The sequence below is a fragment of the Lissotriton helveticus genome, chromosome 1_1 (genome assembly GCF_964261635.1).
Source record: "Lissotriton helveticus chromosome 1_1, aLisHel1.1, whole genome shotgun sequence".
Lineage (NCBI taxonomy): Eukaryota > Metazoa > Chordata > Amphibia > Caudata > Salamandridae > Lissotriton > Lissotriton helveticus.
In genome coordinates this window covers 891,378,773-891,403,606 of record NC_136057.1, presented here as the reverse complement: position 1 = coordinate 891,403,606, position 24,834 = coordinate 891,378,773, and the positions used below count along the sequence as shown (strand labels likewise).

The 24,834-nt window shown below is 46.6% G+C and overlaps 1 protein-coding gene across 2 annotated transcripts in view; it reads left to right on the top strand.

Annotated features, from left to right (window-relative positions):
• The window catches only part of SCAF11 (SR-related CTD associated factor 11), an 864,597-nt gene that overhangs the window by 115,088 nt on the left and 724,675 nt on the right, over positions 1 to 24,834 (top strand). For both annotated transcript variants that reach the window (XR_013607094.1, XM_078675739.1), the window contains exon 4: positions 3,688 to 3,756. Coding sequence is in view for 1 of the 2 variants with exons in the window: in XM_078675739.1 (XP_078531865.1) it covers positions 3,688 to 3,756 (69 nt within the window). In the remaining variant the exon portion in view is untranslated. The remainder of the gene's footprint in view (positions 1 to 3,687; positions 3,757 to 24,834) is intronic.

The following is a 24,834-nucleotide window of genomic DNA, read 5'->3' as shown; positions in this document are numbered from 1 at the left end:
CAAGAATATGGCTATCGGTGCACTTATTTCTCTTTTTAGTAGGACCAGGGTCGGGGTATTTACCTCAACCCAACAACTGTTAAAAAAAAACTATACAGTTTACCCAAATGGGTTTATACTATGTTATGGTTTTAACATTGGGCAAGCTCACAATTTCAAATTAAAGGGTCAAAATTGTGTATGTGAGTCTTGACTCATTTTTAACTTTGAGACCGCTTTGTCTCTTGCACTTAATGGGGTCTGGTTTTTCTTCTCATTCTTTTCACTAAGAACACCTCTACACAATTGCCTTTCTGGGCACCACACACTTTTTCCTGAGAAGGTTGCCGATGATGATTACGTGGGCAAGCTGGTGAGAACCTGCCAGTAGCTCCTCTGGTGGTGCGCACGTGAGGTACTTTCTCTTCTCTCTACAATTTTTGGATGGGACACACATACTAATGTTTGGTGGTTGTGTGATTGTGAATGGTCTGACAAATACCTGTTTTATGATTCCTATTCAGTTAACCTATTATCCCGGGCATAGAGGACCGGATTAAACTGTATAATTTTTGAAACCGTTGTTTGGTTGAGGTGAATATCCCATGACCCTGGTCCTACTAAAAAGAGAAATAAGTGCCCTGATTGTATGGATTCTTGTTTTTTGAATAGTTGATGGGTGGAGGGCGATCTGGCTTGAAATTGTCCCTCTATAGCTCCTTGTTGTTTAGGCAGAGAAAAGTGAAGTCAACATGGCATACATACCTAGGTGCCATGCCTGCAACCCACTGCCTATGGTATAGGTGAGACACCCATCTAGCTGGGTGCATTATACCACTGGTGAGGGTACAGTTGCATGAGCACTGTACCCCTACAGTGTTTAAGTCCATTCTTAAACATTTTAAGTGCCGTTGTGCTCATTTTTCCCACCTGTCTTACTCCTGAAAAGTGGGTGAGAGAGGAAGGGGGCCTGCTCCTGATAGCAAGAGAGGCTGGGGGTCACATTACAAAGGCGGCAAGGCCTTTGAAGCTCCCCTGAGGTGTGACCACCTCCTCCCAGGAAAGGCTTTTTTTCTGGGCCCAGCAAGTGAAGGCTCCCACCCCAAGGGTCAAGGCACCTGTCTCGTAGTGGCAGGCTGGTGTTTACCTATTCAGAGAACTCACCAGAGGCTGGTCGTTTTTCAGGGGGCATCTCTAAGATGCCCTGTGAGTGCATGGTACAATAAAACCTACACTGGAATCCGTGTGGGTTTATTATGCTCTGATGTTTGCTACCAAACTTCCCAGAATTCAGTAAAGCCATTTTGGTGTTGTGGAGTTCGTAATGGCAAACTCCCAGACCATATACTCTTTATGGCTTAACTGCACTTACAATGTCTAAGAATGGAGTTATACACTGTAGGGGTACAGTACCCTTGCATCTGAGCCTACACCAGTGGTATAGGGCACCCAGTTAGAGGGGTATCTTACCTACACCATAGGCAGTGGGTTTCAGGCATGGCACATAGGTATGTGCCATGTCGACTCTTCACTTTTCTCTGCCCCAAAACTCGCAGCCTGCAATGGCAGTGTGTGTACGTTACGGTACAGGACCTCTAATATGTGCTGCAGCCCTTGGAGGCCTTCCCTTGTCGCAATTCCCTTGGTACCCATGGTATATTTTCAAGGGTCAGAGGTGTGCCAATTGGGGATACAAAAGTACAGTTTTGGGAAAGAACACAGGCACTGGGAACCTGATTGGCAGGGACCCAGCGCGCATAAAGTTAAAGTGCATCAGAAATCTAGAAAAAAGTGGGTGGGTTGCTGCAACAGAAACCCACTTTCCTACAAGTACTCAATTTTCTAAAATCTGCATTTCATATTAGGAGGGGTTGAGAACCTTAAAAGATGCTGCTTCTGTATGAATCGGTTCCCTGCAACGCTTTTAATCTCATGAAATATTTTATGAATTGCACAGTATATCCTTTATTTTTTTTTGGCTCAGTTTCTTTATTTTCCTTATTTTTTTATAAATGGGATTTGTTTTGTTTTTTGTGCTTTTATGGCCACTGGCCGAATAAAGTTTATCTTGACTTGACTAGTGAACCTCAAAACAATCTTCCTAATTGCATCACCTCTGCGTGCCGCTTAATTGAACTGCGGACGCTCTAAGGGCAGTCTCTCTACCCCATCTTCGCAGTCGAGTCGGTGCTGAGGACTCTTTGAGACCTTATTGGCAAAAGTTTTAACCCCATCGCACGTAAGTCAAGCCATCACTGCCAACATTTTTCACGCCACCTTATCCTTCATAATCTTGGCCCAAAAATGTTGAACTTTTACGTTGACAGCGGATCATTTGGATGACCATCCCTTTGTAGGATTGTTTGCAGCAAAGAAAAGAAGACCGTACAGAAAAGGGCCATGTCAAAATGAATAGGCATGTCTATTAAAAATCTGCCAGGGTTAAAAACGATATGATGGTGTTGCAAAGGGGGTTCTAGTTCTTGAGATATCACAGCCTACAGCATAGACTTAGGTGTACATGCTCACGAAACACTACTGCCCTCACAGCCTGGTCTGCTGGGAGAACCATATTACTCCCAAACCTGCAAGCCCTTCTGGTCTATGTCCACTCCGCAGACCCTCCATCTTTGGGGAGGTACTGCCGAAGCATCTATTAAGTTAAGTAATCTGCAGTAAAAAGGGTTCACCAGAAAAACCAGCAATCTACCTTTTGGTGACGCAGTTTCTTGTGGATAGTTCGTAGATTCTTCACTGCCATCCCACCTCACTGTTCTGTGGGGTGAACCCCTAAATTTCATCATAACGTTCCAAGCTACATTTTGGGACACTGTCACCTACTGTTTGTCATGCTTCGCGTTTCGCCATGCAAAAGGAGAAACTGATGTCCGCATAAAAGGGTGGCACTTGTATGCTGCTCAGCCACTTCCTTCTGGAGTGGAATGTACTCATTAGTGAGCCATATGCTGCTACTTAACGAAACAAGGTCACTGATGATTTAAAAATATATTTTTTTAAATTATCTGGATCTAGTTTCCGCCCCTATGGATATTCCTAACCTGAAGAACCTGTTTAAATGGAGTAAGACAAGTAACTTTTTCTTTTAACTGTATGATGTTGAATGGTTTCAGAATTCATCAACGCCCATATCGAGCCTCCCCCAATATCCCCCTATACTGGCAACCGTAGTGCAGGTGTCCCCGGGAACCACCTTTAAATACTTGGCCAATTAGTGTGAAGGGGAAGTGCTGCCCTCTCTCTGGGGGAAACCAAATTCAGTGGTACATTTAAGGCCTGATAGTTTTTTCCAAGAAAGAAAAAGCAGAGCTCGATATATCCGTGGTGACCAGCTCAATTTGAGTTGAGTGCCCGACACAGCAATCCACTTATTTTTCCATAAGTATCTCCTTTACACAGAAACACAATTTTAAACTATCCTTGCAATCTAATTAGTGAGTAAAAGGATGGAGATCTTTATCATTTCTTTCATTACAATATATGTTAAATTGCAAACGTGTAATGCAAGGGTTCCGTGCTATGGTAGGCCTTTAACACTTCTTTTGATTTTTGGCCACAAAGAGCACGTTGAAAAAGCCGTTTAAGATTTCTGTAGCTCCCTATCTGGTAGGTAGTTTGAAAAATGTTGAGCTAAAATCATTAAAAATGTCGAGTATATCTTGTTTATTCTGTTTGTTTATTTTTTTGCAGATCGTACCCTTTTGTCCTATTGACCGCAAACCTTTCCAAGCAGTGTACAGGTTTGAAGACCGTGTGAAGGTTTGTTCCATGCATTTAATTACGCAGATAATATTTATAACATATTTGCAGTACTATTTAAACGTTCCTTGTCTTTATTTGATAAAAGATAATGTACTTGAACTTTACGCAACTGTTTCCATGTATACACTTTTCTCAGAACAAAATTAAGCAATGTATTTGACAGTGAAAATAAATTTGGCCCAGTAACACATTATTTTGAGCTAGTGTACTAATAAATAGATACCCATGTGTATTTCTCCGCTGCAGAGGTGTTATAGCGACACCCTTCGGACTTGAGGAAACACCGTTTTATCCAGTATTGGGGTATCTTTCATAGATTCACATGCCTGAATCATTCCCCGTCGCCGAGGCCGGAGTCCCACGGTAAAATACAAAAACAGAGCCTAAGTAAATAACAGTAGTAGGCTAAAAGAAAGCCAAGAGGCCTAAATCTTAGTAGCCGATCTACATCATTATATAAAAAGAACAAAAAAATAGTTCCAACCAATCAGCTACCAGCACCCTCTAGAACCTTCCTAGCCGAGGCAGTTCTCCTCAGATTTTCACCGCACGTCGTATGGAAGGGAGTCTCCCTGAGTGCCTACTCAGTTCTTCACTTCATTTCTTCAGGATGTCTGACAAGAAGGCTCTTTTTAGGCCCTGCAGGACCTGTGAGAAGAAGAGGGTCCATGTGGATGACCAGCATAAAGATTGCATCTACTGCCTACATCCAAAGCATGTTGCTAAGGATTGTAGAATTTGCCGGACCTTCCCTACTAAAACTCTTAGTGACAGGGCGTGAAGGCTACTTTTATGGTTAAAATCTTCTTCGGCTGAGGAAGATGACAAGGCCTCAACTTCTAGTAAAAGGGCTAGATCGCATGACAGCTCTTCCAGTGAGGGAAGAAAACATCACAAGGCTTCTCATGATGTTTCTGACCATTCACAGAGGTCACCTAAACTTTCCTCTGGGTCAACGCTGTCTTCGCCTTCTGAGGGATCTAAAAACACATCGACCTCTAAAACAGTGAGTAAACTTCAGGTTAAAACTCTTACTCTGGCTTCATCATCAACAGTTTCTGTGACTTCTGCTGCCCCTTTGTCGATGGCTACTGTCTCCACTATGGCCATCTCTTCACCTACTGTAGCGACCAAGATCTCTGTCATGTCTAAGAAGCCTGTTCTTAAAGACTCGTCGACGAAGAGTTCATTCTGAATCTTCGTCGACGACCTTGTCAACGTCTAGCTCGACGACGAAGGTTCCAACGGCGACAAAGTTATTTCTATCTTTTAAAGTCAACCTGGTCGACCGCGCCGCCAATGTAGACTGTTCCGTCGACGTCTACTTCAGTGATGATCCCGTCGACGAAGAGCCCATTGACTACGATTCCAGTCTCTCAGCCATCATTACCTTAACAATCAACGCCTATATCGTATACACATTTTCAACTAAGGACTTACCAAAGACCGGATTACAGTAAGATATCTCCTCTCTTGCCATCTCATATCTTGGAAACTTACGTCGAAGATGAAGATTTTGAGGACGAAGATGACGAGGGACCATTTGGCATAGCTTTCCACCCCTCTGAGCTTAACATAAAGTGCCAAGAAGAAAACTATGATGAGGAGTACCAGGAACACTATTATCAGGAAGATCTTGCTACGCCATATCATAGACCTCCCAGAAGGGAGTTGGGTCATGGAGAGGTAAGTCCTCTTCCACCTACGCTCATTCAAGATCTCCAAGCCATCCTTGCGAATTACCGTCAAATGTTTCCCCCACAACAGGCTGTCCCAGACTATCCACCTCTGCCAACGGAGGTGCCGGACTAGTTACCCTCGACAGAGGTTCCTGCTTCGCCACCTCACCCTTCTGGTTCATTGCCACAAATACACCATGATACTTCCTCCGAGGAGGAAGAGGTCGATGAGGGTGAGTTACCTGACAAAGCTACTAGCGTGGATCCTTGGGATGATTCTATCATACCAATGCCTTCTCCACCCATTCCTCAGCCTTCAGATTCTCCCCCTGAGGACATCAGGGGTTTTCACAACTTGATGCAACATGCAACAACCAGATTTCAATTGCCAGTGGCAGTAGAACACACAGATTGTTTTTTACATGACTTCAAAGAAGGGTCTAGAAAAGTCACGCAAGCGATTCCTATCATTGATTGATTATATCTGGAATGAAGGAATTAAGATTATGAAAACTCCTGCTTCCATCCCGGCTGTACTCTCTCGCATTGAGAAAAAGTACTGTGCTCCTCCTGATACTCCATCTTGTCTGATTGGTCACCCCGACCAGATTCAGTTATATCGCAAGCCGCCCAGCAAAGATCCAAAAATCCGGCTACGCCAATAACACCGCCTGATAAGGTAGGACGGAGGTTAGACCTTATAGGTAAAAAGTTTTCCACTATTGCTGCAGCCTCCATTAAAGCAGCGAATTCCTTGGCAATACTCTGCCGTTATGACCACCAGATGTGGTCAGATTTGGCGGAATTTATGGACCTCTTCCCTGGGGACCGTAAACAGGATGCAAGGAAGATACTTTTGGAGGGAGAACGAGCTGCTTCTGAGATCATAGATTGCGCTCTGGACATTGCAAACACCAACTTTCGCCAACTTGCTGGTGCTGCAGTACTTAGACGCCAGGGATGGCTTAAAGCTACATCTTTTAGGCCAGAAGTACAAACAAAGATTTTAGATTTGGCCTAAGATGGAGAATCCTTATTCGGAAAGCACATTGATGAGGCCCTCCTTGCTACAAAGATGGATATTGATATTGCTAAATTGTTTGGCGCTCTACAATACAGGCGCAGATCATTCCGAGGTGCAAGAGGACGTGGTTTTGCATGGAGGATATTAAAATCAACAAAATAGGCAGTATCAGACACAGTACAGACAGCTTTACAGCCAATCATCTTACCGACAATCCTCTTCAACTAGTTTCTCCTGTCAGGGCGGACGAAAGCGATCAAACAATCAAGGTCGCGATACAAACAGGAAGCAATGATTACGCAGGACGCCAGTCATCCTTCCTTCCCTCCCCCGTGGGCGCCAACATTTCAACTTTTGCTCACAAGTGGCAACATATCACTTCGCATCGATGGGTTCTTGACCTAGTCAACACCGGCCACACCCTGGAACTCCTCAAACGGCCACCTACTACCCCGCCCAGGGGTCCCCCCTCGTTTTCACTTACTGTTCAAAGAAGCCTTAAAAATGCTCCGCAAGAATGCAATAGAGATGGTTCCATCGTCTTAAAGGGGAAACTGGTTCTATTCTCGTTTCTTCCTCATCAAGACGAAATCAGGGGAATGGCCCCCGATCCAGGACCTCCTCGAACTCAACAAATTCCTGAAGAAGCAGAGTTTCCGGATTGTCATGCTTACCGAAGTTTTAAGCTGTCTAAACTATGGGGATTTTATGGCTTCTCTGGATCTGGAGGATGCTTATACATCCTTATACATCCCAAGCATCGCAAATACCTTCGTTTCACAGTGGCTGGCGTCCACTATCATGTCAAGGTGCTCCCGCTCGGACTGAAATTGGCACCAAGGATCTTCACGAAATGTCTGGCACCAGTAGCAGCGACATTGAGATCCTAAGGAATACAAGTGCTTCCTTATCTTGACGATTGATTGCTCAAAGGTCCTTTGGCAATATCAATCTCAAAAAGAAAGTCAGTTTCTGTCCGGATGTTCACTTCTCTTCTGGGGATGTGCTCATCTGCAATAAACCTCGTACCATTGGCACGACTCAGAATGAGACCTCTGCAGGAGAATTGCACCTACAATGGCAGCAAGCCGTAGGGTCGTTTGACAACTCCATCAAGGTTACATCGTGCATGATAGATTCTCTGCATTGGTGGTCTCAGACAGTGAACTTGGCTCCAGGCCTCACGTTCCTACCAGCTACTCCAGAATTAGTTTCAACAACCAACGCTTCCATGGAGGGATGGAGAGGCTATCTGCAAGATTTGCAGATTCAAGGAAGATGTCCCAAGAATACCGTCCACAGCATATCAACAGATCGGAGCTTCGTGCCATCTTTCTTTCTCTGCAGGCATTTCTTCCGGGGATTGCGGGCTCCTCACTGTTGGTCCGTACCGACAATACGACCAGCCTGTATTACATCAACAAATCGGGAAGAACAAAATCACTGTCACTGTGGGAGTGGGTCACATTCCACAAGATAATTCTTAGAGCAGAACATGTGAAGGGGCTTCAAAACACTTTGGCCAACACTCTGAGCAGGTCTCTCTCGGGCTGTCACGAATGGGAATGGGAGCAGAAGCAGATGAACAGAATCTTCTAAGTTTGGGGCAAGCCAGCACTCGATTTATTTGCAACAAAAGAGAACAGGAAATGCCAATATGACGCCAGCAGGTTCCCTCAACAGGGATCAAGGGGGAATGCCCTGTCCATGCGATGGTCAGGGATTTGTGCGTATTGGTATCTTTCATATATTATACAATTATACACACATGAGGGGTGAATAGAGTAGGTAACATAAAAAAATATATATGTAGCAGTATACTGTGAGCAAACTACATTTCCCATGGGTCCTAGTACGAGTGGGAGAACGTACAACGTGGAGACATCCCCAGTGCGGTCACGTGGGACGCCCCAGCTGGCTCACAACATTTAGAGAACCGAGAGACACGGCGCGTATTATCTGCGCGGTGTCACGGGTTGTAGGTGATTAAGCCAGGACGGGCCTACGGAACGGTAAGGAGAGGGCTCTAGGGGGTGAGCGTTTTCAACGCAGGTGACTGCAAATATCCGATGAAGGCACCGGAAGGCTAAAAAGCAGTTGTGACATTCCTAACAACAAACGTACATCGGGAGGCGGAGATTTCAAAGGTAACTTCTCCTCCCACACTCGGATACAGAGTGGGGCTAGGTATTAGGTACGAGTGTTGACACTATTACAGGGACATGGACAATTGCAAGGAATTATTTCTTGTATATATTTGGTTATACTGGGACAAGTGACAAGTTTAGCAGGATTCCGTGCATGATATGGTATCGGGGTCTTTGGCTCAACACTAGACAAAGAATTCTAATGGCTATAGTATAGACATGATATGAAAAGATTGAAAGAAAGAGTAGGTGTATACTAACAAGGGATTGCACCACCTTCTCTCTCCTCTTTTGCTATAGCTAATGTTCTCCCGCATTTGACGGGACACTCTTCACACACAATACAGGAGAGGTACGGATCGATTAGACCTACCCCCCTGTTGGGGTACCAATATCCGAAATACGGAGGAACCCAGAGTGACACTGAATGCGACGGTCCTGAAGAAGACCGGAGTGACCTTACAGGCGCATACAGAGCGGTCGAAACATGTTGACTCTGGCAGTGGTAGGAGGGAAGCCTTGAGGTTCCTAATTATCTCTTTGAGGCTTTTTCCCATCCTCTTTCATTTATTTTTTAATCCTGGTAGGGGTGTCAAGAAAAGTTTAATAAAGGTTGTGTTCTGGTTGACACCTTTAATCCGTTTTAATCACTCCCCATACTGCACTTTTCGTCGTACTTCTCGGTTGTGATCACTTGGTGCTTGCACGATTCTCACCAACGGATGTTTTATGTGTTGTCTATGTCTACTTGTCCTGACTATATGTCGTGTTAAGAGAAATTTATTATTTTTTTCCCCCCTCCCTCATGCTCCGCCCTGTGTGGGGATACACCAGGGCGTATTGTAAGCAAGCCTGATGATGAGGCATGTCACATACCTTGGTATGTGAGTGAGGGCAGTTTTCTCAAATAGAATGATTTGCCCTATTGGGGCCCTCTGTTTGTTGTATACATATATTTTTTTTTATGTTACCTACTCTATTCACCCCTCGTGTGTATAATTGAGGTCCTTGGGGGGTCTGGGGTGGTAGAGTATAAACTAGTTTGACCCTCGCCCCTCTTTCGTGTTCGAATATCTTTCATATATTCACATGCACCCACCCTCCTCCCCGGCGAGACAGTTCTTTGGTTTGGGATTCCTGCTTCCCACTTGTGCTAAGAAAATCTGAGGAGAACTGCCTCTGCTGGGAAGGTTCTAGAGGGTGCTGGTGGCTGATTGGTTGGATCTATTTTTCAGTGTTTTGCATATAATGATGTGCATAGGCTACTAAGATTTAGGCCTCTTGGCTTTCTTTTAGCCTACTGTTATATACTTAGGCACTGCTTTTGTATTTTACTGTTGGACATCCGCCTCGGCGACTGGGAATGATTCAGGCATGTGAATCTATGAAAGATACCAATACTGGATAACTGTAGTTACAGGTAAGTAACTTGTTTTCTTATGCCTCAAAGAATGCGTTTTAAAATTTAGCTATAGACCTGGGGTTGTAGTCACAAGGCCCAATTATTGTGGGGTTAGCATGATGCACAGTTATAATCTTTGCTTGGCATAGTTAAACACTTTTGCTTGTAATTTGTGCAAGTGAAAAGAATAGCCTGGTGTAAACAAGGTATGCATAACCATGGAGTGCTACGTGCTTCTGATTGCCTTTGTTTAGGGAGGGAAGAAACATCACGACCCGCATAAGGCTTCACCTCTCAATCATGGCCCCTTTTATATGCTTTACAAAGGAGATAAATAGCATATTACACTCCGTATCTGCATAAATACTATTTAACCTGTGATTGATGCCACTGGGATAATGCTAAAGGGAAGGATGACTTATGCCCCCGGTTTGGCAGTTACGCTACACCTACAAACTACTTGCGCAGTGTGTTGCAAGAGTAAAAGTAATTTATCCAGTAATGGATCTCCCCAAATCTTTTCATCATTCCAGGGCATTGGGTCAGTCCTCAAATACATTTGTTAGAAACCTGCCTTCTCTTTATTTTTTTCATTTCATCCATCGTAAAGGTGGTGTTTGATGTGGGCTCTGTGTTGCTGTATTCCTCTCCATCCCCAAGAGAGGGGCACTAGGACACAGCAGCAACCTGCCTGTTGTGTCCTACCCTTGACGAATCTGCTGCTCTGCTAGGTGAAGAGAAACCTTTGCAATAAGTGAAAAGCAGAGTCCAAATGCTGAAGACTTGCTTGGTTGACTCTTTAGTAAGAGCAGCTTGAACAACCTCTCAACCACCTTTTCAGGAGGCAGTGACTTAACATGGCATCATATAAGATCCTTCATTCGAATGAGCACCTTAAGACAACAGCTATTCATTTGCGGAATACCATATTATGATGAAACTCTAGGGGACAACTGTGGTAAAATGAAAAAATTACTTGTAACGGCACCACCCTCTGCAGATTCAAAACTCATTGGCTGTTTGCCTACAGATATTTAAAGCAAAGTGTAAACTGAAATAGTTCCCTTGGTGCTAAACTTACCATAGATGGTGCAGACCCAGCTGATTGCCAAAACTTAAAGTGGTTATACAATCGCCTTACCATATGTTGTTAAGTAGTGAAATGCACGTGTGGTCCCATGATTTAAATTCCCAGGTCATCTTTGTGGTCTGAAGTAAGTCGCGCTGCCATAGGTGAGTTTCTAGAGGCATCAGTTTACACCAAGTGATAAGAGTTAGCGCTTTGTGCCATGCGGCAAAGACCAATGCGGTGGCTTCAGGAAGGTCTTTGGGAGTGTTGGATTACTATTTCAAGCTGTATGCGGCATAGTCCCGGTCTCCAAACATTTATTTGTTAATTATAAGGTGCGAGGCCCAGTAATATAGCTGGATATCTGGCACGCTAAAACCTCTGTTGAATGTAGCTTAATTGCCTTTGGCCGAGGACACTAGGTTTTTTACCCAGTCAGAAGTCACTTCTTATTGTGGCCTTAAGGTTATCAAAAAAGTATTGTGGGATACTGAAAGGGAAATTTTGGAGTACATGTAGAGCTATCCTCTTGACTAGAGCCATCCTTCCTGTTAGAAGAGCAGGCAATCTTCCAAGGCTAGTGTCACAAGGGTGATATTATGATTCCATGCTTTATTTATTTTATTTATTTAATGCGATTTTCATATAGTGCAAAGGTGTCCGAGTGCTTTGCAAAATAACCTGTTGCGTTACATAAGGACTTTGGATTACATGAATTACAAAAGAGATTGCAAATGTACAAGTGGAGTGAATGGAGGTAAGAATTGCAAATGTGCAAGTTGCAAAGTCACTCAAGGTAGAGATACAAATAGATAAACTCTAAAATCACATAGGAATAGTAGTAAGTACAAAGGGCTACTACATATACTGGTGGATATGTATGTATGTGTGTGTGTGTGTGTGTGTGTGTGTGTGTATATATATATAGATATATATCTATATCTATATATGTAGATATATATATATATATCACATCACAAATGCTTGATCACGGGAAAAGCCTCTCTGATTTTTGTAAATTGCCCACGTGATTTATAGACGCAGGTCGTATTTCTCCTTCAGAGCACGCATTGGAAAGCATTAAAGTCATTCAGGTAAGAGGAATAGCGTTCTTTCATTTTTCCATTCAATACCCAGCGCTAAAAATCCTTCTTGTTTCATGAACTTTCCAAAGCGATAAATTCAGTGTGCCGTGCCCCACATGCACTTCCAGCTTTTACATCTCCGTGCAAGCAACTTGAAACCACTTCAGCCAGCAAGAGGAAATCTTCTGCATCCCTCACTTGCCACACAATGACTTTTCATGTAGGAAATCCTGTCTTTTCTTAGAGGGGGCAAGCGGGTCTCATTTTAACAGCGATTAGACTTGGGCAATTATATATTACATATTTGCAGAGCAGGAAATTCTTGCCATCGTTCAGCCAGGTGTTCAGGTGGTGTTACACTCAAGGGTGGTGGTCGTGGGTCTGGAGGTATCCCCGAGTAGATGTCCATAGGTGTAGAAGGCCGGATGGTAGTGGGGGAAGCAGCATGCTGGATCATCTGACTGATCTTGAGGTCATACCGGGCTCCATATTGTGGAAAGAGGAGGGCGCTCCAGGGCGCTCAACTGTGCCACAAAGTCGGGTCTCCCGCCTGGCTGAAGCACCCACAGTGAGGCCCCCGCCATCTTGGTAGCGCCCATCTAGCACAGCCAAAGGCTGGGCGTTAACTCTGCCCCATTTTTCCTCCAAGGGCAAGAACGCTGCTTGTGTGGAACCCCAGGATCACCCCAGCTGGCCAGTATGGTGTGCCCCCAAGCTTTTCGTACCTCCCCGTCGCGCCGACTGCATAGGTGAGATCACACCTTGCATTTGGATGCCTTGCTTTTGTCCCAGCGGCCGCCATTTTAAAGTCCGGCAGACCGCGTGGGAGCTTCCGAGTAAGATCTTCATTCCCCTGTTTTCTCTCTGTGCTTACTACGGTGTCTCTGCTCACGCACTGAACCCAGCGACATCGAGGCTCCTCTCCATTGTGCTCCGCTCCTCAAGGTTTCACAGGTACTATATCCCTTTGATCTTTCGTGGGCCTTAACCTCCTTGCGGGCTCTAAGGATTACATGCCCCTGGTAGGTGGACTTTGGCTGTTGTGTATGTCTCTTCCAGATTCCCCCGGGCACCTCATCACTGTTTATCGCCGCTTCATTTGATTCTTGGCTTTTGGCCCATCCCCCATCGGCCCGCTGTTACTCTCCCCGCGGGCCTCAACAGCTTCCAGGTGTCTCCTCCGTTTCAAAGCACCAGGGGACCCGGTATTCTCATCCTGCGCTGACTGATTCGTGTACGAACTGCTGAGCGGTCATTCGCTAAAGGCACTTGCACCATAAAAGGTCCCCAATCTAATGTTTTCTCGTCCTCCCTAGTGGACCCTGGCGATACATGGTCCCTCTCACCGATGTGGGTTCCCCCAGGGGACAATACTTGCATCATGAGCCCCAGGGGTACACTACATACCATGGGCTATGAGGATAGACACCCCGTGAACTGTGCTAATACTCCTCCTAGCGCCCCGGGAGACTTCTGAGCGATGCCTTCTATACAGGTTGTGAGTTGAGCCTGCCACATCATGGTGCCATCAGACCTATCCAGAGGGACTATCGGAGACTTTTCCCAGCTTATAGGGTGCATTATACGGATGCTGGTTACTTGTGGGTTCTGCAGAAACAGTAGAAAGCGGGTGTAAAGGGCAGCTCTGCCTGGTGCCCTTGTTGATCGGGAATGGAGAGTGAGGATTATGAGTGATGAGTATACATAACACCAGTAAGCCAAAATCCTGGGCCAAAATTCATCTTGTGAAGACTTTCAGTAGAAACCTCCAACTTGTAGTGCAAGTCTTGTGATGAAATCTGATAGCTCCTGTGTAAGAAAGTGGCTCTTTAATTATTATTATTATTATGCTGATTTATTACGCGCTCTATTACTACCGGAGTATCCTGGCGCGGACCAAAGTAAGATACAGTGTGCACAGTCCACAGTCCCCGAGGTTTGGCAGAGGCAAAAGTTGGATACCACCTTACTCTCTAAAGTGGTAGCTTAGTCAAGCAGCAAGGCGGTATCAGAGGACAGTGTAAAGCATTTGTTGTAAACATTCAGTCAACAAATGGTCTCACACACTCAAGAACTGAACTCTAGGTCAATTGTTATGTATCAAAATATATAGTTTTATTTTTAGAACAACAAAATGTACTTTCTCAAAATGAGTTACTACAGTTAAATACTTTTCAAATAGGCAATAGACTTTTTGATTACAATAGTAACAGTTGTTGCAATAGGCAACACAATTTCAAACACAATGCAACATTGAACTCAATGGGAATTTCTAGTTAAATGCAATAAGTTACTTTGTAGATTACTTTTCTAACCACAGGACTGGATCCTAGATTCAGTCCTGGAACATTTCCTGAAAACAGTTAAGTAAAAGCTTTTTGGTTCCAGTAGTGATTTTTAAGGAATATTAATGTATTTTAAAAGTTGAAAAGCTTTTTCACATAAAATCACCAATGTTATCCTTTGGGAGGAAATTCACTTAGCAGGTAAGTAGTGTTATTGTTACCTTTTCTTACTCCGTGTTGGATCCTGGATCCAGCACTGGTGCATCTCCTGTAAACAGTTGAAAGAATGCGTTTAAGTCATACAAGCGATTTTTAAGGAATATTTGTAGTTTGTGAAAATCGACACTTGAAAACTTTTCTGGTGAAAACCAGACAATGGATTCCTATGGAAGGAAATTCAAGTTACTGGTAAGTACAGGTAAAATTACTTGTGCTGGGCTAAAAGGTGCAGCACTGGGTTCTCTCCTGATAACAGGTGAGTAAATCTGAATTTGTTAAGCTGATATTAGGTGAATATTTTAAAGATTCAAAACTCCACACTTACAAGAATTTCCAAGTGTAACCAGTCCATGTTAGCCATTGGAAGAAAAGTGAGTTATCAGCTTTTGGATAAGTACTCGACTGGCAGAGTTAAGGTTCTGGGCATAGACTCTGGTGTCTCCCAGGGTCAGGTAGGTACAGTTGGTACACCCTCTGCGGCACAGGGGCAGCCGGTTGCAGAGGTAGTTAGGCCCAATGTTATCCAATGAGAGGCAGGGGGCCTTCGGTTGGTGGCTGCTGGCAAGCATGGCACGCAGCTGTAGGAGCCGGGCTCCTGGTCACTTGCTCAGGGCAAATTGGGAAGTAGGTTAGGACCAAGGTTGCACTGCCAGGGGCAGTAATGGCGTGCGAACGTATGAACTGAACGCCATGTGGCTGCTTTACAAATTTCTTGAATAGGTACATTCCGAGGCATCGATATCGTAGAAGCTTTGCCTCTTGTAGAATGCGCTCTCGGCTTGCCCGAGAGCTGCTTATGTGCCAGTTGATAAGATAACCTGATACATGACACTATCCATCTAGAAATTGACCTTTTTGAGGCAGGAAAACCGGTGTTGGACCATAGTTTACAAACAGTTGGTCAGACTTTCATACACTTTTTGTTTTATCAAGATAGAATTTTAACGCTCTTTTTAGATCTAGAGAATGCAGAGCTCTCTACACAGGAGTAACAGGGTTTACAAAGCAAGTAGGAAGAGTAATTGACTGATTGATGTGAAACTTCGAGACCACCTTAGGAAGAAACCTCGGGTTAGTACGTAACGCTACTCTGTACGCGTGAAAAACGAGAAGGCTCTGAAGAGCAAAAGGCTTGCATCTCACTCACCCTGCGGGCAGATGTGATTGCCACGAGAAAAGCAGTCTTCCACGAAAGGTGCTGAAGGGAAGCTTTGTGAATTGGTTCGAATGAGGGACCCATTCGTTTAGAGAGGACCACATTAAGCTCCTAGGGAGGAGATAGAGACGTAACTGGCGGATAGACCTTTTTTAGACCCTCCAGGAAATTCTTAACAACTGGCATTTGAAAGAAAGAAGCCTGAGTGGGAGACTTTCTGTATGCGGTTATCCCTACCAGGTGAACCTTTATGGAGGAGTATTGCAAACCTGCTTTGGCCAAATACAGTAAGTATGGTAAAAGTAGCTGTTCCTGACTTCGAATAGGGTCATGACCCTCAGCAGTACACCACATATAAAAATGCTTCCACTTAAAAGTGTAAGAATTCCTCGTAGAAGGTCTCCTAGCCTCCTTCAAGATCTGCATGTAGTCTTGAGAGAGACCTAAATGTCCATATTGGATGAACTCAGGAGCCATGCTGCTAACCTCAGGGACAGCATATTGGGATGTAACACCTTGCTGCCCGACCTGGTCGGTCAGATCCAGATGACATGGCAACCTCCTGTGTGGTACTTTGGATAGAGGGAAGTTTCAGGTACCACCATTAGCGAGGCCACTCTGGAGCAATCAGGATCATCTCTGTCTTGGAATAGTACAGTTTCCTGATCACCATGGGAAAGAGAGGAATTGGTGGAAAGGGGTAGAGTAATGTCTCCGAACAGTCTATCAACAGAGCGTTCCCCTTGGATCCTGGTTGCAGGTACCTGGAGGCGAAGACGCAGCATTTTGCATTTTCTGCGTCCGCGAAGAGATCGATGTCCTGTGTTCCCCAGTTGTGGAAGATGTCCTGCGCCACTTCTTGTTTTAGCACACAGTCGTGTGCTTCTGCGAAATGCCTGCTTAGGCCGTCCGCTTTGACGTTGAGGACGCCTGGTAAGTGAATTGCCGAAATGTTCATGTCTCATGCTAGATGCCACTTGCAAATCGCCTGTGCTTCCAGTGACCGGGATCTGGACCTGGTGCCCCCCTGCTTGTTCAGGTAGTACATTGTTGTTGTATTGTCCATCTGAACAAGCAGAGCAGTCGATTTGATGGAAGGAAACTCCTTGAAAGCCAGATACACCGCTCTGAGCTCCAGCATGTTTATGTGGTATAGTTGCTTTTTCTCTGACCACATTCCTTGGATCTGTAGTGGCCCCATATGCACTCCCCATCCCTGTAGGGACACATCCATCACTAGTCTGCTTGGGCAGCTCCTGCTGAAAAGGGACTCCTACGATGAGATGAGTCCGTCGCATCCACCATCTGATGGAGAGCCGTACAGACGGAGGTAGAGTTAGTGTCCTCCCAGCTGTGGGAGATTTGGGATCACTGATCCTCTAGAGTCTGCTGTAGAGGTCTTATGTGTAGTCTGGCGTTTGGAACTAGAAAAAGGCACCAGGCCATCGAACCCAGCATGGATGAGATCTGCCTGGCCGTGGGCTAAGGTATCTGCAGGAGAATCTGACACTTGTGGAGAATTGATGATAGTCTCTCCTCCGAAGGATACGCACTTGCGTTTACTGTGTCCAAAGTTGCGCCCAGGTAATGTATCCTCTGCGTTGGATTGAGGATAGAAATTTACATGTAGACCCAGCTGATGTAGTTGTTGAATGCAGTTTGCGCGGTACTGCTGTAGAAGAGTTGGAGACGCACTCTGGAGAAGCCAGTCGTCTAGATAAGGGTAAAAGAAAATTCGCTTCTTCCTCAAGAAAGCAGCTACTACTGCCATCCACTTTGAAAATGTGCGAGGAGCCGACTTCAGACCGAAGGGCAGGACAGTGAAGTGGTCTGACTGGATACGAAACCTTAGAAATGTTCGATGCTTTGGAGAGATTGGGATGTGGAAATAGGCATCTTTAAGATCAATGGAACACATCCAGTCCCCTTGATGTAGTTGCGGGATTATTTGATGTAATGCGAGCATTCTGAACCTCTCTCTCAGAATTAACTTGTTGAGAAGCCTGAGATCTAGTATAGGCCTGACCTCCTTGTTTGGACCTTTCTTTGGGACCAAAAAATATCGGGAGTATATTCCCTGGCGACGTTGATGCCATGGGACCTCCTCTATGGCCTCCTTTAGGAGTAGAGCGAACACCTCTTCTCTCAGAAGGTTTATGCGATGGATGACAGTCTTTTGTCTAGTGTTATTTTGGTCCACTCTTCCAGGTAGAAACGGACACCCCCGTTGATGGGCACGACGTCGTAGGGAAGCCGGACTTGGACCGCCTACGCGTTGGCGTCTACTTTCGTATGGGTCTTTTCACCTGAAGTCAGTTGTCTCGACGGCGAAGGACGGCTTGACGTCTATTTCGAGGCCGACTCAGAGCACAAAGGTATCTTGGATGTTGATCTGTCCCTCGACAGTTTGAGACAGATATCTCCTTTTCTCACCTTTCTCTTTGCGCTCCAACCTTGGTTAAGAGGAGGGCTTCTTAAGGGATGTTCTTCTCGCCCAGTTGCTGCTTTTACTCTCTCCTGCATGGAGTGCAGCTTAATCTTCTCCCTTTCCCTAAGGGTTCTTTATGAAAACTTGCTGCATTGGTAACACTGGTCTGGCTTGTGAGATGAAGGTAGACCAGCAATACAGACCGAGTGAGGGTCCGACTTAGCCATCTTTTTTCCACAGGCCAGGCACTTATTAAATAAGACCGGCATTTTAACAGGAAAAAATAGCAAACTCAGAAACAGTAGGATTAGTAAGCTAAGTACTAAAGACGTCGAGTGAAACTAAAAAAACGTTCACTTTTAACCAGAAAAAAGTGATAAAGAATCACTAACTGGCGAGCTCAATGCTCCAGGATCCTCAAAGAAGGAGCCGGAAGAAAGAACTGACCTAACTGTCACCTGTGGTGCATGATGGGAGCCTGGGGGTTCCTGGAGGTCTTAAAGGCACGGCGCCAATTTTCCAATTGTTTTCTATGCAGCCTTTCTAGGCTAATCGGCCTCTATGATCTTGCCTTTTTTACCTTTGAAAATAAAGGTTGTGTGTTTCAAAGCAAAGGCAGTTTTCTTTATATGTATCACAGTATATCATGACTTGTGTGTCTTTATTTGTGGTGGCAGTTTGAGCCTATTGACATGTTTCAGGCTGCATGTATGTATGTATGTGTGTGTGGGTGTGAATCTTTCTGGATTCACTATGCTGTGCATTATCCCACAAAGTCTTTTATTTATTTCTTATTTTAATTTTTTTTCATAGCCCAGGTGGGCGTCGACGTCACACCTTTTGGTGTACTTTCTGTGGCGTCGGCAAGCTTCCTGCGGAAGCTCCCACCCTTGGGCGCCATCTTCAGATTATTTTTTCCGCCGTTGGGTCTGGATCGTTCCCCGAGGGGCTCCAGAGTTTTGGAGGAAAGAAAACGCAGAAAAGACTAATTTTGCACGGAAAAGATTGAGAAGACGACGAGGAACACCACCATCGAGCCGGGATGACGAAGATGGAGAACTTCGACGTCCAACGGAGAATGCGCACACAGGGGGCCACCTGAGCGCAAGAAATGGACAAGACACCTTTTAAATTCTGCCGTAACTGCCACCACAAATACGCGCAGAAGGACCAGCACCCGGTTTGTAACCTCTGCCTGCCGGTCGACCACGAGAGCAAGCACTGCAACGCCTGCTCCGCCTTCACACCGAAGACTCTCCGGGTTAGAGAGCGACTGAGACGAGCCAACTATAACATGCAAGGCAAGGGACAACCGCCGTCCCTTCGGCGTTTGTGAGCTTTACGGGACAGGTCATTGCTAATGGTGACCCCAAGACTTTTCAGTCGAGCCAACTATAACATGCAAGGCAAGGGACTACCGCCGTTCCTTCGGCGTTTGTGAGCTTTACGGGACAGGTCACTGCTAATGGTGACCCCAAGACTTTTTACTGAGGTGGTGCGAGTGGGTGGGGGGCCTAGGTTTTTTGGCCAGTAGTGGGGGCCCCAGTGTCTGTGTGCAACTCCCGTCAGTATCTTTTCAGTTTTACTGGGGTTTCAGCTTTAAATGATTGTGATCCATCCATTGGTGAATGAATGTGATGGTTGCTCGGAAGTCCGAGATTGACTGGGGGAAGTTGTCGATCTTGAACAGGAGTTGGAGGTCGTCAGCGTAGTTAAAGATGGTGACTCTTCTTTCTTTGAGGGATCTTATTGGAGGAGGTAGAGGTTGAACTGGTGGGGGGAGAGGGGCGAGCCCTGTGGAAGCCTACATGTTGTTTTTAGTTTGGGGGCGGTGAAAGGCCGGTACGGACTGCCTGGGTGCGGTTGTTTAGGAAGGATTTTATCTAGCGGAGTGCTGCAACGTGGATGCCTGCCTCCTTGACGCGATCGGCCAGGATGCCATGGTCGACCGTGTCGAAGGCTGCCGAGAGATCAAGCAGCACCAGGGCCTGGGGTGTGCCTGTATCCTCTTTTTCGTGTAGGGAGTCGAGTACTGCTATGAACAGTTTCCATAAAATGCGATGCCCGAAAGCTGTCTTGGCTAGGGTCGAGGAAGCCTGTCTGTTCCAAGTTACCAAAAATAAGAGAGGGGTCCAAGTACACCAAAGGGATCGGACACCAATAGTAAATACTAAAAACAATAATCCCTTTGGGCTCTGTTTTTATGCACACATCACACTCTTCCAATAAGGACTCACTCGGACCGCACCAATTAGAACCCATGAGCATAATGTAGAAAAATCATGAATCTTTATCATTCACTGTGTTAAAAACTTTAATCTTTTTGATAAAAGCTTGTCTCTTAAGAATTGTACTCTCCAAGTCTCAAATCAACTCCGGTCGGTGACTAGGGGAGCTATTTGTTCTCTCAGGGAGTGGTGGAACCGGGCATGTGTTGGGGGGGGCCTATAGATAAGTATACAGATAAATGAGGCTGACTTTGACTCGTGTTTGATCAGTGTTGTCTGTGGCCGGGAGGGCGAGTGGGGTGAGGGCAGAGAAATTTGCCTGTCTTGCCCGGAGGACGGTTTGTTTGCAGAATGTAGTATTCGCTCGGTAAGGCTCGGTAAGGCGTCTAGAATGTCTGGTGAGGATTCTGAGGTTAACCAAGTTTCCGTGAGCAGAAGAATATCTGGTCTATCGGAGTCGAGGAGGTAAATTTCTAACTGGTGTTTTTCTAGTGAGCGTGTGTTGAGATAGAGAATTGACAAGTTTTTGTGTTCTGAGTTTGCCTTTTTTTGTTGCTGGGTGACCTGAGCAATGGGCAGCCTGACCTCTGGGATGCACGCCAGAGTTTTAGCTTCTGGTTTGAGTGCAGCAGAATGCAGCATTCTGAGTTCCGGGGAAGTGTATTTGAGTAAAAGGGCATACGGCCTGGGCCCTAGGCTCCCGCACTGCAACCGGCATTTATACCTGCTGGTTGCCTAAGACCCTCCTGGTAGTTACGTGATCGGGACCCGGGAGGAGGCGGGAAGTTGCTAGGGGCTCTAGTAGTCCGAGCGTCCTCAGGGTAAATGCGCTTGGCAGTGGTGAATTTTAAAAAACAATCAATTCGTGACAGTTTTAAAAGCATGTTTCTCAAATGTTTTAAAGTTTTTTTTAGTCCATTACAAACGTGTAAGCATAAGCAGCGCATGTTTACTCGCGTCTCCTGTTGCCAGTGGGAAGCCCGTTCTGGGTAGCCATGTGCTCTAGAAGAATAGTTAACCGAACATGTCCCTAGTTGCATGTTGTCAGGATCCTTTGTTCTACTTTGAATGGTGCTACCTGAAGGTATTCAGTGACATTCCTCCCGTTTAGGAATGTGTGCCTCATTTTGATGTTCAGTCAAAAACTTCCTTAATGTTATTTGAAACCAGATCCAATCCCGTTTCCGGACCATTGTGTTCGAGGCATGTGGGCTGCTAAATTCATATCTGTAGCATAGATCGCCGCCTAGTGTTGGGTCGGGATGATTGCACATTGTTGTCCTGGAAGAGTCTTCGAAGTATCACGAGATAGGTGGCTCCTCCCCTGGACTAAAGTGCGCATGGGCATCGACTCCATCCCCAGATTGTTTTTTTCCGCCATTGGGTTCGGATGGGATTTCGACGTCTCCTGTTCGGAATCGTGATAGAACTTTTTCAAGGCCAAAAGGCCTTCTTTACACCGTCGGTATTGTTTGCGTTCGGTCCCGTATATCTTCCGGCTCGTGGAGTCCGGTATCCGGGGGGTCGTTGACTCTTCGGTGATCGAGGCCTAGTCGACGCAGCAAGACTTCGACGGCATGGAACGGAGTCCGTTCACGAAATGTCCCGTGTGTGGATCCAAGTACCCACACATTGACGTCCATCCTGTGTGCAACAAGTGACTGTCGCCGGACCACGACGAGGCCAACTGTATGGCCTGTTCCAGATTTCGATCGAAGAAGACGATCAAGCTTCGGCGCGTGGCGCGCCTTGAGGCCCAGCGATCGACTCCGGCACCGGTGGACATCTTTGACGACCCGAAGCAGACGACCAAGTGAGTCACCTGCAGATTTCCCCTACACCGATGGAGGTCGAGTCCGACTACGGAGCGGACGTCCACAGGCAAGACATTGAGGAACTCGTCGAGAAGGTAGGGGACGACGACTGAGCATATGGGGCCATGGAAGATAGCTCGGAGGAAGAGCTATGCCCCGTTCGTACTCTTACTAAGGCTCAGGTCACGGGATCGCCACGCGGCCTTACCCACGACCTTACTCCTCACTCCACGGCCCCGCCTTCCGGCCCGGCTACGGAGACCTCCGCGGAGCCGCCATTAATGAAACCGAAACGGAAACCATCGGTATCGACGAAAACAAAGATGGCCGACACGCCATCGAAACCGAAGACGTCTGCTCCACCGACGCCGTCGTCTTCGGGGGCCTCCAAACCGATGAAAACTGTCGACCAGGCACAGGTGCCGAAGGTGGTCAAGGAGCCAGGCTCGAAGAAGGCCGTCGAGCCGGTGTCAACCAAGGCGGACAAGCCGACCTCCAAGAAGGCTGTCGAGCCTACATCGGGACAGTCTGTCGCGCCGAAGACCAAGGGGCCCGTAGAGGCAAAGTCGGTGAAGGGCGCAGAGCCAAGGTCTGGGGTTGTTACTCCTAAAGGAAAATCTGTCGATCCGACGCCATCGACGTCTGCGGCCGTGGACAGTGATCAAAGCGCACCAGTCAAGGGTGCTCCAGCGCCTCGAACAGACAAACACAAGTCATCCACGCTCGGGTCTTCCCCTGGGGGCGGACCAAGAACATCAGTCGGGTCGACGAAACCGTCCGCTTCCTTTACGAAGCAGGTCTCGGACTACCTCAAGCGCCTTAAGGACAAGGCTTTGGCATCGGAACCGAAGACTCCTTCCGCACCAAAGCCGGCGGACCCACCGAAACCCACCTCGGCGCCGATCCACTACACGTTGCCGCCTAAGGTGGCACCAAAGGCCTTTGCACCGCGGTCTGTGCCCAAGGACACTGTGTCGAAGTCGACTCACCCGGCTGGAACTTTGGGTCATCGACACCCTTTAGTTGAACGGTCGGAGCATTTCATCGATGCCGACACCGGGAAACTCACGCTCTACAAGAGGAAAATAACTTCACAGCCTTTGGAGTCGTTTACAATTCCTCTGAAACGAAAGAAGCCTGCACCAGAAACACCTGTTCTGGTTGAGCAGATTCATCCTCAGCCTAGGAGGAGTGCAACACCTTCACCCACATACTCTGATGGGGATGAAGGGGAGCAGGATGAGGAGTACAACTTTCCTGCTCATACAGAGCCTGATGAGCAACAGGACTCATGGATGGACACAGGTGATCAAGGGGACCAGCAAATGGTCCATGATCCTCAGGTTTATAACGTCAAGCCGTCTCCCACTGAAGATTCTGCGGCATTTAATGCCTTGATTGAAAGGGCAGCTACAAACCATAAAGTGGAAATGCATGCTGACCCCGTGGAGGTGGACTTCCTTTTTGACACTTACTCTACTGCTGAAATAACTGTCAAGACTCTCCCAATGTTGAAAGGGGTCCTTAAGCATGCGGCAGACATTTTCAAGGAACCCACAAGATCAAGGGTTGTCAACCCACGCATTGAGAAGAAATACAGACCAGCACCTGGCGACCCGACCTACATAAGGGGCCAGTTGCCTTTGGACTCTTTGGTGGTCTCTAATGCCCGCAAGAGGGCAAACTTCCAAACCACGGGTGAAGCTCCTCCCCCAGACAAAGAGTCGAAAGTGCTGGAGGCATCTGGGAAGAGGGTAGCAGCTCAGGCGGCCAACATATGGCGCATCTCAAACACGCAGGCTCTGTTGGCCAGATACGATAGGGCACACTATGACACCCTAGAGCAGCTGTTACAACACCTCCCAGACCAGTTTAAAGAGGGAGCTGAGATGCTTATCCAGGAGGGGAAGCTCATCTCCAACGCTGCTATAAAGTGTGCGCTAGATGTTGCGGACACAGCAGCGAGAGCGATCAACACTAGTGTGATGTTGAGGCGTCAGGCATGGCTCCGCATCTCTGGATTCAAGCCGGAGATACAGACTACTATCCTCAACCAGCCCGTTAATCCAGACAGGTTATTTGGTCCAGAGGTGGACACCACCCTGGAGAAGATCAAAAAAGATACCGAGACTGCCAAGTCCATGGGAGCTCTCCAGTCACAACAATTTAGAGGGAACACTTTTCGTCGCTCAGGCAATCGAGGTGTTAACAGAGGGCACATGTCGCAGCAGACGCCCTTCAATAAAAGTGGTGCGCAATCCTCCTACAGCAAGCAGGGCAGAGGTGGATACAGAGGAAACAGTGCCAAGGGTAGAGGCAGAGGCAACTACAGTTCCCGTTCCTCTGCCGCCAACAAACAGTGACTCCCTGTCACTGCCCCCCGACCATTCAACACCTGTCGGGGGGAGACTCCAACAGTTCCTGCCAGTCTGGAAGTCCATCACCACAGACAGGTGGGTCAGGAACCTTATCCAGTTCGGCTATTGTTTGGAGCTGACATCCGCCCCACCAAACATACCCCCAAAACACCGTCCTATGT